This window comes from Cebidichthys violaceus, unplaced genomic scaffold (assembly GCF_023349555.1).
Source record: "Cebidichthys violaceus isolate CVI_PGR_0920_01 unplaced genomic scaffold, fCebVio1.0.p SCAF_20, whole genome shotgun sequence".
Classification (NCBI taxonomy): domain Eukaryota; kingdom Metazoa; phylum Chordata; class Actinopteri; order Perciformes; family Stichaeidae; genus Cebidichthys; species Cebidichthys violaceus.
This window is the reverse complement of record NW_027176373.1, coordinates 8656514-8669036: the sequence shown is the minus strand read 5'-3', so window position 1 is coordinate 8669036 and position 12523 is coordinate 8656514. Positions and strand designations below refer to the sequence as shown.

Below are 12523 nucleotides of genomic sequence, written 5' to 3'. Positions count from 1 at the left end.
GGAAACCAAAATAAAAAAACGCACACTAAGCTGATATTCTCTCCAATGTGTGAGAAAGATGTTGCCACAGACGGACTATTTATGAAGGCAAGAGACATTTAATAACGTATCTAGAGGAATTTTCTCATAAAAATGTTAACAAGCACCTCACAAGGCTTTATTTGTTGTAACCCCGGCCAGCAGCGCAAACATTCCTGAGAGGACGTCTTGTTGGTTACTTCCTCGTCTTAGAACTCATTATGTGCAACCTCCTCTCAGGCTGTTTTGCAGAACAACACAAATGCAGCTTTTACAGATATTACATCGCTATTGACAGGGCCTATTCATGACATCCACAATGAGCGTGCTGAGTTTAATTTCCCGCCTCATTGTGCCGTTTTGTGTTGCTGTGTGGTCGGTAAAGTGCCTCCAAGCGGCTGTTCTCTCTCATCAGCAGCAGTTGGATTTCCTCTTGCTCGGTTTGTGATCGCCTTCTGTTCTGTCTGTGAGTCCTGTGTGAAGCAAATACAAACAACTTTTAGATTTTTTGGCATTCAGATGAACAACGTGAGCTACAGTAGGAAGAATCACAGCCACCAATGAACTGAACATTAATGAGCCACACAGTTGTACTGGGAGACGTGTTCCTTCATTACTATACATGTAGGTATATATATTATATATATATAATATATATATAATATATATGTATATATATAATATATATATTAGAGCAGTGGTTCCCAATCTGGAGGACACAAAATGATTCAAGGGATAAGAAAGAAAGACATTTTCATCCAATATGTTTAAAACCCTTCACAGCAAACAATCTGAGTAGAAAAATCACTTTGTGATAAAACTGCTCTCAATTTTATAATCTGTGATAAGAGATTACAAGTAGTAATTTAATCATTAGTAGCACTATGGAGGGTGCGTCCCTGTTTTCTTTTTCTCTTGCACGTGCAAACAGACACGTGATGTGAAACGTATTCCTGATGTGATTTCACACAGAGAGCTGAAAGAAATGCATTTGACATATTTGTTAGATCTCAAGGTAAGGTAATTAACACTTAACGTAAAGAGAACGTTTGTTTAAATAAAAACACAGGGCACCTTTAAAATTTATGGACAAACAAGCAAAAACGGTTGGTGACCACTGAGCACTAAATTTGTATTAATCTTCATCTGAAAATAGCCCCATGCAGACACATTATTTACTTCTGTTTGAGGAATGTTTACTGATTAAATGATGATTAGTTAAACTACTGTTTATTTGTGATTTGTTTGCGATTTACATCTTCAATAAGAACAAATTGTGCGCCACAGACAGAGTATTGAGGTGTCGGTTTTTGTGTCTTAATAACATCTGTTTTGTCCTCTACATTTTCTGATCCCAGCTTTAGACATGCCAGAGATACAGAACATAGGCTGAAGCAATGCTTGGGTTCACATGTCATGAGAAAAACTGATTTTCATTTATGGAACTAATCAATTGGTAAATAAATCAAAAGAGATAATTGAAAATGTGGCTGCCTTCTTCCTAATGAGACATAATTGAGCAAACTGACTCACTGATTATGTCACCGACGTGCCTCGAGCCATTTTTCTCGATCTCGGACAAAACGTTTGCCTCAAATGTCAGAGAGGCCACACGGAAGAAGAAGTCCCTGACACCGTCGCCTGGATCAATAAAGACATGGAGGAAGGAGTTTAGTGAGATGGGATAAAGCAGAACATGAAAAGCATGCAGGGATGTTGACTGATGGGGATTTGTTCATGATAATATGTGATTAACTCCCACCTGACTTGGCAGACACAGCCCAGTACTCTGCTTTGATTTCCTCAGAGAGTCTGATGGCTTCCTCCTCAATCTGAACCAACTGATCAGGAGACTGAGGAGGGAAACGGAAGGCAGTTGGAACGGGGCAGAGGATGAAAGTGATGAAGCTTCAGGCCATTACTCACTATAGAAATAGACTGATCATGAACTAAACTAAGTAAGACATTCAGAGCTGCAACAATTAGTCAAATTAGTCAAAATTATTCTGCAACTATTTTGATAATTAAAGCAGAAGTGCTGATCATTTAACGGTTTCTGGTTCTCAAATTTACTGCTTTGCATCGTCTTAACTGAACCAGTCTTCTTTTTTTTAAAGCCTATTGGGCTCTAGGAAATTTCTAGGAAATTGTCACCAGAAATTATTGAATTAATGCACATAAAATAATTGTTAGTTGCAGCTCTTAAGATATTAGCACAAAAACAAACGTCACCTCACATTTGAAACGATTATCAAAATAGTTTTCGATTTATTTTCTGTCGGTCAACAATAAATCAATTAACTGACTCATTTTTGATTAATTTCACCCACACTGAGGTCTTTCTTGGTACCGACAAGGAACAGTAAAACACTGGACGGGTCATTTTCCTTCATGGCGTCCTCCAGCCACTGCCTACATAGACAGAAAGACAATAATTAGACTTCAAATTACATTTTAGTGCTACAATAATTAGATCATAATTCCTTACCTGGCATGTGCTAAAGAGCTCTCACTGCTCAAGTCGAACACCACTATAATGGCTGGAGAGACAGACAGTATAAACAATGAGAAGGTGTTTGAGACGACACTGTTCACTCGCTTTAGTAAAAGGTGAGACGTTTAACACTAAACTTTGGAGACCGAGCTACATTCACCTTGTGCTCCTCTGTAATACGTTGAAGCGATGCATTTGAAGCGCTCCTGACCTGCAGTGTCCCACCTGAAATAGATCAGATGCAGCTTTAATGGTGCTCGTTGAGATATTTGGTGCAGATGAAGGGAAGAGGACAGAGAAGAGCTGTGGGACGCTGTCCCCTTTAAAATGACACTAATTCTACACACGTGCACTTACATGCATAACCAAAGCCAACACAGAGAAATGTAAATACATAATGTGAGGCATCCAATTTAAGACAAACTTAAGTCATGTAGCATTAAAAAGACCTTGTTGACCCATTTAACCCCGATGATCAGTCAGTGCAGGAAGTGAGTTAGTTTGCTGAGGGCTCAGTGTGTGTGTGTCTGTGGTGCTGTGACATACTTACAGCTGTAAGCTGTAGGGAACACCGAGCACCTCGAAGCGCTCCATCTCAAAATCCACTCCTATGGTTGCTTTGTATTTCTTATCAAACGCACCCTTACGAAACCTTAAAGGAACAAGGGAACAGTGAAAGAGAGAGAGAAATGTTTCTGATGTGTCTAGAAAATGTCTTAAACATTTGTGGTGCATAAGTGATTTCTTCTTCTTCTTCTTCTTCTTCTTCTTCTTCTTCTTCTTCTTCTTCTTCTTCTTAACAATAATCTTAATCATAAAACATAAAAATAATACAAATAAAAAAGAATAAAAGCAAGAAAAAGACGAGAAAAAGCAAGTCTATTAAAATGGATTCATGAGGTGATTTCAAAGAGATTACTCATTCTGATAAATGAACATTTTTGATTGATCAACAGTCAGAACTAATAAATTACTTTTATCTCACCTGATTAATGAAATACTAAATGATTGGAAATAGTCACAGGTTTGCAGTATCATATAGTCTTAACCCTGACTGACATTTCAGATCTAATAAATGCATATAAATTGGGTTTCTTTATCTCACTTATGTATTAACCTGGTTGTAACTCAATTAAACCCTTTTCCAAAAAAAAAACAAAAACAGTCAAGTCTGTGTTTCCCTGTGTGACTGAACGCCACATCATTACACAACAACTTTATGTTGACATGTGTAGCTTTGATAAACGTACATATGTTTCTACGTATTTAAGTGTTTTCATTGTAGCAAGGAGAGTTCCAGCACTTCCACAGAAATGTGAAATTAAAAAAGGCAAATCATGCATTGACCTGTAATGATTTTAGTCATCCAGAACTAAGACATGTAATTTGTAGAACGACAACCTCAACTTTAAATTCAACCATGTTTTTCTGGGGAAAAAATTGAATGATGCCCAAAAGCACTGCAGCTACTGTATATACAGTACAACTGCAGAGGAAACACTTAAACAAGTAATACAGCCATAATTTTAATCAGACTAAAATTTACTAACAAATCTAAAGACAGCCACACAATCCTTTAACTGATCAAATTATTCATGACTGCTTCTTACCTGCTGATCAGACACGTTTTCCCAACTGCAACATCTCCCACCACGATGACCTTCGCGATATTGAAGCTGGCAACAGAAAGCCTAAACAGTCATTCACGACTCCAAACAACAGTAACATGAAACACACAGCAACATGATCAATAAAATGCAGACGTTATTTAACTGCTTTTTATGCCTTACAGCCCCCTTAAACATTTAGATATTCTTAAATAAGTCAATTTACAGACAGATTTAATGCATGACGCCCTTATCACTGGAACTCCAGGGGTCGCTGTATAGCTAAAACCACCAATGGGTAAAATTTACCGGCTGTTCGAATGCATCGGTTTTCAAGGTGCAAGGTTACATTTTGTATCATTCTACTACACAGGGTTGTATAACACATTGCAACTGTTGTGGTCCCTTTACTCTACTCACAAAAACACTCACAATCAACCCAGAACACATCACTCTCCCACAATCAGACTCTTCTTCTCTAAATTAATGCACTGAACTTATAAGCAGTTTTGTTCCAAATATTTCTTACTAAACAAATAAATCTGAATATATTAAAAGTCATAAAACTATTTATTTTGTGTATGAAGCACAAGGATTTCTGCTCAAATTGTTTTATCAGAGAGAAAAAAGAGAAATAATAGCATTGTTTTCTCACTGAATGTGTATCACTCCTCTGCAAAAACAAACAAATGCTCATATTCTTGAGTAACGTTCACTAAAAACTAAAGCGCCCGGCTGATTTAGCAATTTGAGTTTTGTTTTTTTTAATTACGAAACTACAGTAAAGTAGAGTAGGGTAGTATTGAGAGAACGACTTCTTGACTTTTTTATGTGTCACCGGCCTTGTCCCTCAAATAGACCACCAGATCAATGCAGTCAGATGTGAAGGGTGAGATCGAGGTCTGTCAGCTGACTCAGCATGACTTAAAGGGCCCGGCCTGAACTAATTCATTGACTTTAAAGACATCACAGTGTGTGTAGTAGCAGGAAGGGCGGCCAGGTGGTGTGTTGTCTGGTTCACCCCTCTGTGACTTTACCTCACTGTGTCTGTCTTCTGTACCTGGCATGCAGCCTTCACCTGTGGGTGGAAGCCATCTTTGGTGTGCAGTGCTGCATTAGGACTGAAACACTGTAAAGAAAGTGGGAGAGGAAATGAAAAGAAATGAATTGAAAATGGCACATTGGACAGTAAAAAAAAGTAGAGGAGACTGACTCTCCTGGTTATTAAAACAATCTCAGAGATTCCAAAAAGTGGAGAAGTTGCAATGTTACAAACTTGAATCATCCCTTCCTTCCTCTGGCTCATTACAGCTACTAAATTGTTGCTGTCCAGAGAAAACCTTGTATTTCCAAACAGTCAGCTTTACTTATAGCAATGAAAAGAGGCATTGCTATATCTTAAATGAAACTCAAATATCACATAACAAGGCTGGATGTTTTGTGAGGACAACAACATTTTCCAAATTTGCAGCCGTCCATTTTCAGAGAAACAAAGAGCAGCATTTAAGACTCTAAATACCCTCATCATCAGCAGTAACACTGTGAGCTGTAATTGTATTACAAGGCATGTGTGTGTGTGTGTGTGTGTGTGTCACTAACAGTTGGGAGCTGAGTAATGACCCGGTCCTTCTTCACAGGTGGCAACATGCTGCTGCAGTGGATCAATGCGGACACACCTTCAAAGTGTCCCTCTGACTGACAACAAACACACACTTTTCATTCACTTCAAGACGACACACACACACACACACACACACACACAGTTAACTTTCTTTTCCACTACTTCCACAAAACTAGAGAAGGGTAGGTAATGTCTTCACAGTTTTCCTGAAAGAGAGCAATTAACAGAAAGTTAATATGTTGTGAAATATATGCAGACTAAATCAGAAACAGTTTGCAGTTAACTGACATCTTATCAGGTTGGATCAAATTGTGATGTGGCAACACTGCGTGACATTTCTCTTTACAATTTGTAGATCAAGAATTAAGGAAGGGTGTGTTATTAGTGTGTTTGCAGATAAAGGATGGAGCAAAAAAGAAACTTACTGTGTAAAACCAAAACAATCTAAAAACAGGTTTAAGTAAGTTGAACAACTTTACCTCAAACTGCCGGGGGGATGAAATGCAGAAGGAAAGATGTGAGATGTGATTTCCAAAGTCTGTCGAGAAAATAAACCCGGAACAAAATGATGCTCACAGCAACGAACTGAGTCTCCGGACTGAGAAGCCTGCAGACACGCAACTAATCAGACACTCCGTGTAATTAGTGGGAAAACCCGCCAATAAACCCAGAAACAGCGCCAGCGTGTGGCCAACTGGTATTTTGGCTTTATTTACTGATAAATAGATTTGTTTATGTAACTTAAATGTAACTTAAATAAAATGTTGTTCTTTCAATTGTCCTGTTCAGTTAGAAAAAGGTAGTGAGTAGGTGATGCACAGGGGGAGGTAAGAAAGGATGTATTTAGGTATCTTTGGGACACATGAATACAAACACAACATGAAGTCTTTTTGTTCCTCTCTACAAATCTATTGAACTACTGTAACCTTAATCACTGTAAACATTGCGTTTTTGTGTTATTTTAATGACTTCAGTTTACCATACATATGTTGTTACCATATACTGTATACTGAAAGATTCCACATTGTTACTTTTTACTTACAGAATCAAGTTGTATTATTCTACAATAATTAGGTTAGTTCATTATAATTCATAGCATGTGACTGATATATATTTACATGTGCAACATTTAAGTTGATGTCGCATGCTTCAGAGTAATTTTAGTTTTGTTTTGTGGGGGACAGGTGTGAGTATCATGTGGAACAGTGGGGTGCAGCCTACACTGTCTTGATCACATTAGTGACGTAATGGTGTTGATGAAAGAAAGTCCAAACACAAGAGAATGTGTTGTCTTCAGTCCAGAAGAACTAGAGAACGCTATCAACCAAGAAAGCAAGTTTACAGTAAAAACAAAAAGGCAGAGATTTGAGCTGCAGAACCAATAAACATTTTATACCAGCAGACAATTAAAAAAAGTAAAACCCCAAAAATAGAATGTAACCAAGCCCAGGTGACGATAAAAGAGTCCTATAACTAAAAGCACATAGCTGTAAATAGGAGCCCTAGAGTTTAACACACGTTTAGTTAAATAAACAATGTTTTAAAATAAATTAAAACATTGACACTTTATAATATTACCATTCATGCTCTAATGAATAAACAACAGTAATTTTAACTAATCAATTACTGTATTAGTAGTTTCACAAAGAACATGTCTGTAGGTTATAATATTAAAAGTAATTAAATAATTTGCCCCAATATATAATTGTAGTGTAGTGAACGATATTGTAGTATTTGTCCATAACCCTACGTTTAAATATAGTGGCATGTATCACGTATTTAAATTTGACTTGAATTATTTATTCGCACAAGAGTAAATTCATCCAAGAACACGCGATGATGTCGTGATGTTTACCCTCCGGTACAGCAGGGGGCGACAGAATGCCTTTTGAGTCGGTTGATCAGCGCTTAAAACTAAAGAACAAGTGACGTTATATTCCTGCGACATTAAGGGTTTAAATATTTCACCATCGCGACTATTCTGTCTCTTTCCAAATAGTCTCATGAAAGCAGAGGTGCGTCCACCACCGCAGTCTTCATTTAACTTGTTAAAAGTGGTCAATGTTTAGAATGACGCACCACTGATGCACCAGCAACACGTTAGTAGAGCTGTAGTTTGAGACTTTGATTGACACGCGATATCTGCTAGCTTAAGTGTAAAGTTAGCGTTATCCTGACAGGGCCTCAAGCAGCCACGTGGAGAACACCGAACGATAGACGAGATGAAAAACAAGTGAGATTGTTTTTGTCATGTGCTTTTTGTGAGTCAAACTCGAGTGTTTGTCAAATTTTAAATGGTCTAACTATTTGATTGTAATCAAACAATGTGGTAAAACTTAAACCTTGTTGGTTTTTCATGATATGTTGAAACATTACCAATGAGTTTAGAAACCTGGCCTTTTAGTGTAATCCTAAATTAAACTCATGCTTTTTAATTATTATAAAGATCTCTCTAATATTGGTTTAATTTGTTTTTTTTCTCCATAGGTTGCTCCCCTCCTGCTGGCAGCTCTTTGCACAAGTTTTACAGGCCATGGATTGGATAAGTGGGGTCTCCTGATGTGTCTACAAGGTCAGTTACAGTGAAGAAAACTCTAATGTGTCTTAATGCAGTTGTCGGTGATGAAAACTGTGAATAGGAAGTGCCGTCTGATGCGACAACTGACGATGTTTTTCATACTCACTGTTCTGAGTCCAAAACTGCAATTGATTCTGTGGTGATGATCAAACAGTCAATGGAAGTTACTTATTTTGTTTTTGTTTTGTTTAAGATGAGTCAAAATGGAGCCATTCAAGATGTCAAGTCACAACTGAGGTTGGTTTAATGTGTATTTATTTGTCTAAATTGTGGGTGTAGCCATTAAGTGTGGTGATGAATTCTAAACTGAAACAGCTGGAATTACCGGCAGATTGTTTAGTGGTGACTCTCGGTTTTCTGAACATTAGAAGATGCAGTTCTGTAACTTGTAACTCAAATTGATTTAATGTCACTAACAAATTGTAACCTTGTTTTCCCCTTCTGTAGATGAAACGGCTTGTGAGCTGCCATAAGATGTGACATTGCCATCCTGCGTGTGTCCAACTACATCAGATGACTAAAGATTGTGCAGGTGAATGTGCATCTTATGTCTGAAAAAACTACAACTAGCTGCTCCTGTTGTGATGAACTCTAAACTGAAACAGCTGGAATTACCGGCAGATTGTTTAGTGGTGACTCTCGGTTTTCTGAACATTAGAAGATGCAGTTTTGTAACTCAACATGAATTGACTTAATGTCGCTAACAAATCCTAACCTTGATTTTTTTATTTATTTTTTATTTTTTTCCCTTCTGTAGACCAAAGAGCTTGTGAGCTGCCGTAAGATGTGACATTGCCATCCTGCGTGTGTCCAATTACACCAGATGACTAAAGACTGTGCGGGTGAATATGCTTCTTATTTCTGAAAAAACTACAACTAGCTGCTCCTGTTGTGATGAATTCTAAACTGAAACAGCTGGAATTACCGGCAGATTGTTTAGTGGTGACTCTCGGTTTTCTGAACATTAGAAGATGCAGTTTTGTAACTCAACGTTAATTGACTTAATGTCGCTAACAAATTGTAACCTTGTTTCTCCCTTCTGTAGATGAAAGGGCCTGTGAGCTGCCATAAGATGTGACATTGCCATCCTGCATTTGTGCTCAAATGAACCAGATGACTAAAGATTCATGCTGTGCAGGTGAATGTGCTTCTTATGTCTGGAAAAAAAATACAACTAGCTAACTGTTGTGATGAACTCTAAACTGAAACAGCTGGAATTACCGGCAGATTGTTTAGTGGTGACTCTCGGTTTTCTGAACAAAGAAATTGTGAAAACGTATTGAATAGACTTGATCAGAGCTAGTAATCACCTTCTTGAATTGTGTCCTGTTTTATCCAGGTTGGGCTGGTTACTTAAGGTTTCTAAGGAAAGGGACTCTTCTTTCGAGCTGCATCTGTAGATTCAACGTGAGACGGATCTTGTAAGTTGATTTATTTTGCTGCATCTTAAAAATATAGACGGCCTTTATGCTCAACTATGTACAACAAAAACACTCAAAACGTACATAAGATTGTTCTGCATTAGCAGGGACACCCCACCGACCACAAATCCCAATAATGGTAAAAACGCATCCCATAATTTGCTGCATCTTAAAAATATAGACGGCCTTTATGCTCAACTATGTACAACAAAAACACTCAAAACGTACATAAGATTGTTCTGCATTAGCAGGGACACCCCACCGACCACAAATCCCAATAATGGTAAAAACGCATCCCATAATTTGCAGCAAACTGAAGTCTCTTCAGAGTTGACAGTAACTTGTGTAAATTGCTGCATCAGTCTGATTTAATCCAGGTTCCAGTAGTTGGTATCAAACCGTGGTGACTACAGTTGAACTGGGGTTCAATCATACAGATGTTTGAAATCATGAACTGCTGCTCATACTGTAACCAATGTGTGGTGACTGTCCCCATTTAATCCCTCATTATATAGACAACATGATACTTGAAGTGAAACCAGTGAGTCATTAAGTCATGTGGCGTTTCTGGCTTAGAACAAAGCCAACTTTGACAAAGTTCGGACAAATTGTGTTCAATACTATGGGTTAAATCTTAAGTACTTAAGTTCTTGTTGTACAGAGTTATTTGAAAAACGCGTAAACAAACCGTGTAGCTTTGTCAGTGATGAGAACCTGGAATAGGAAGTGCCGTCCGATGCGACAACTGACGATTGTCTCTGATCCACTTTTCTGAGTCTTTTAAAGCTGTACTTGTAGATTGTTTTTGGAATGTTTGTCTATTCTCATTTTTGAATGTGTTTTTTTTTTTTTTTTTTTTTTTATTCAGGCATCCGTGGAAGTCTGCTGTCCCCTGAAGTCTGCAGTCAAGTGAATTTTAAAGGTAGATTTGAAGCTTTAGTAAAAAAAATTGCTGTCAATTGTGGTGATGAATTCTAAACTGAAACAGCTGGAATTACCGGCAGATTGTTTAGTGGTGACTCTCGGTTTTCTGAACATTAGAAGATGCAGTTTCGTAACTTATAACTCAAAATGAATTGACTTGAAGTCACTAAAAAATTGTAACCTTGATTTTCCCCCTCTGTAGATAAAGGGCTTGTGAGCTGCCATAAGATGCAATTAAACCAATGACTGTGCAGGTGAATATGCTTCTTGAGTCTGAACAAACTACAACTAGCTGCTCCTGTTGTGATGAACTCTAAACTGAAACAGCTGGAATTACCGGCAGATTGTTTAGTGGTGACTCTCGGTTTTCTGAACTTGTAGTGGCGGCTTCACACAGTCCACTGTTGTGACATAACTTGTGGACTCACCTTCTTCTTCCTTATCCCTCAGAATTGGATCAGTGGTTGCAGAGACTGCCTTTGTAAGCCTGCCAGCTGCATGTGGTGAGACATCCATCTGATTCATTTTAATGAGAATAATTATGTATAATCTAAATGTTCTGAATTTTGTATTAATGGTATATTTTGTTAAAGACTTATCTGACTCCCTGTCTTCCTCAGATGACAAGACCTGTGGGTGCGATCTGAAGATGCATGTCAACAAAAGCAGAATTAACTGTCAATAAAGTGTCATAATGGCCTAAAAAAAAAAAAAAACACTAGTGTTGCCTTTTGTTGAGCTCACACAAATATAAAGGTGACATAGCAGTGGCTAGTCTGTGGCAAGCGTCAGTCAGACGTCAGGACTGTGGCACCTCAGTGGCACTTCAGCGGCAAGCGTCAGTCAGGTGCCGCAACTGTGGCAAGTGAGCGACACTCGTTCGGCACCCGTCAATAAGCTGCCGAGCTGAGAACACCCATTGTTACGATGGGTCAGCTGCCATAAATCAGTTTTATCATCATACTAGATTATAATTAACTGGAGAAACTTGTTTTGTAACACGTAGATCATAAACCCCTGAATATAAACGGCACCCATTGGAATCGGTAACGGTCTGAATAAGTCAAAATATGTGGCTGGCTTTATAACTGTGGCTGTGAGCAACCAGGTTCAACTTTTACTTTATTGAAATAGTTCCGCCATCAACATGATTTTGGCCGTTTTGAAATAAAAATACAATCTTTACTGATTATTAGGCCTTAATAGTCAAAGATTATCAGCTGCAATAATATGTTTTTGTTTGTTTTTTTTCCTCACTTTTTATGACATCTACAGAGTGCCAAATGACCTTGACAAGTGGTTATGCCTAAATGTTTGAATATTTTTATTTTTTTAAATATGTAATATTTTCACTCTTCCTCTGTTTATATGTACAGTTGTGGTCAAAAGTTTACATACACTTGTAAAGAACATAATGTCATGGCTCGCTTGAGTTTCCAGTTATTTCTACAACTCTGATTTTTCTCTGATAGAGTGATTGGAACAGATACTTTGTCACAAAAAACATTCATGAAGTTTGGTTCTTTCATGACTTTATTATGGGTTAACAGAAAAAGTGACAAAATCTGCTGGGTCAAAAATATACATACAGCAACATGAATTAGCAATTTTGGTGACTTAGAAAGTTGTGTCAATGAAATGAGCTTCATAGCATGGCCTCTTAACTTCTTGTGAGTGATTATGAGTGACTACAACTGGTGACTTCTCTGAGGCCATTTAAATAGGGCTCATTGGATACAAACGGCCACAAACGCTACAATGGGAAAGTCAAAGGAGTTCAGCATGGATCTGAAAAAGCGAATCATTGACTTGAACAAGTCAGGAAAGTCACTTGGAGCCATTTCAAAGCAGCTGCAGGTC

The 12523-nt window shown here is 37.9% G+C and overlaps 1 protein-coding gene, 1 long non-coding RNA gene and 8 other non-coding genes across 13 annotated transcripts; 9 read left to right on the top strand and 1 right to left on the bottom strand.

The window, feature by feature from the left end:
• Positions 1–135: 135 nt before the first annotated feature.
• On the bottom strand, positions 136–6340 carry LOC137876741 (ras-related protein Rab-34-like). 2 transcript variants are annotated; one of them, XM_068716534.1, is made up of 11 exons: positions 6220–6340; positions 5719–5946; positions 5157–5248; positions 4123–4188; positions 3063–3319; positions 2673–2737; positions 2507–2558; positions 2349–2430; positions 1781–1871; positions 1552–1659; positions 136–491 (listed from the first exon to the last, which is right to left on the bottom strand). In XM_068716534.1, the coding sequence occupies exons 3-11, from the start codon at positions 5184–5186 to the stop codon at positions 430–432; spliced, it is 813 nt and encodes a 270-aa protein (XP_068572635.1). In that variant the 5' UTR covers positions 5187–5248; positions 5719–5946; positions 6220–6340; the 3' UTR covers positions 136–429. The 2 variants fall into 2 exon arrangements, with proteins under 2 accessions (XP_068572635.1, XP_068572637.1); XM_068716536.1 differs by having other exon boundaries at positions 3063–3164.
• Positions 6341–7718: 1378 nt separating this feature from the next.
• On the top strand, positions 7719–11391 carry LOC137876740 (uncharacterized). 3 transcript variants are annotated; one of them, XR_011103457.1, is made up of 11 exons: positions 7719–7973; positions 8228–8312; positions 8512–8555; positions 8766–8850; positions 9076–9160; positions 9364–9456; positions 9658–9739; positions 10608–10661; positions 10866–10917; positions 11114–11166; positions 11284–11391. It is a non-coding gene; the product is annotated as an uncharacterized lncRNA (long non-coding RNA). The 3 variants fall into 3 exon arrangements; XR_011103458.1 differs by having other exon boundaries at positions 7719–8001; XR_011103459.1 differs by having other exon boundaries at positions 7735–7755.
• Positions 8356–8434, top strand: LOC137876875 (small nucleolar RNA SNORD49). The gene has a single exon (XR_011103488.1). It is a non-coding gene; the product is annotated as a small nucleolar RNA SNORD49 (small nucleolar RNA).
• LOC137876872 (small nucleolar RNA SNORD65) lies at positions 8608–8681 on the top strand. The gene has a single exon (XR_011103485.1). It is a non-coding gene; the product is annotated as a small nucleolar RNA SNORD65 (small nucleolar RNA).
• Positions 8898–8971, top strand: LOC137876869 (small nucleolar RNA SNORD65). The gene has a single exon (XR_011103482.1). It is a non-coding gene; the product is annotated as a small nucleolar RNA SNORD65 (small nucleolar RNA).
• LOC137876870 (small nucleolar RNA SNORD65) lies at positions 9208–9281 on the top strand. Its single transcript, XR_011103483.1, has one exon. It is a non-coding gene; the product is annotated as a small nucleolar RNA SNORD65 (small nucleolar RNA).
• LOC137876868 (small nucleolar RNA SNORD65) lies at positions 9504–9577 on the top strand. Its single transcript, XR_011103481.1, has one exon. It is a non-coding gene; the product is annotated as a small nucleolar RNA SNORD65 (small nucleolar RNA).
• LOC137876876 (small nucleolar RNA SNORD49) lies at positions 10439–10516 on the top strand. Its single transcript, XR_011103489.1, has one exon. It is a non-coding gene; the product is annotated as a small nucleolar RNA SNORD49 (small nucleolar RNA).
• LOC137876871 (small nucleolar RNA SNORD65) lies at positions 10702–10775 on the top strand. Its single transcript, XR_011103484.1, has one exon. It is a non-coding gene; the product is annotated as a small nucleolar RNA SNORD65 (small nucleolar RNA).
• Positions 10965–11038, top strand: LOC137876867 (small nucleolar RNA SNORD65). Its single transcript, XR_011103480.1, has one exon. It is a non-coding gene; the product is annotated as a small nucleolar RNA SNORD65 (small nucleolar RNA).
• Positions 11392–12523: the final 1132 nt, after the last annotated feature.

Excerpts from the sequence above, each read along its gene's own strand:
- LOC137876741 (XM_068716534.1), bottom strand. The coding sequence starts at position 5,186 with ATGCCAGGTACAGAAGACAGACACAGTGAG. Across the intron at positions 2,559-2,672 it reads GTATTACAGAGGAGCACAAG|CCATTATAGTGGTGTTCGAC; the intron begins GTGAATGTAGCT and ends CTGTCTCTCCAG. Across the intron at positions 492-1,551 it reads GCACGTCGGTGACATAATCA|GACTCACAGACAGAACAGAA; the intron begins GTGAGTCAGTTT and ends TGCTTCACACAG.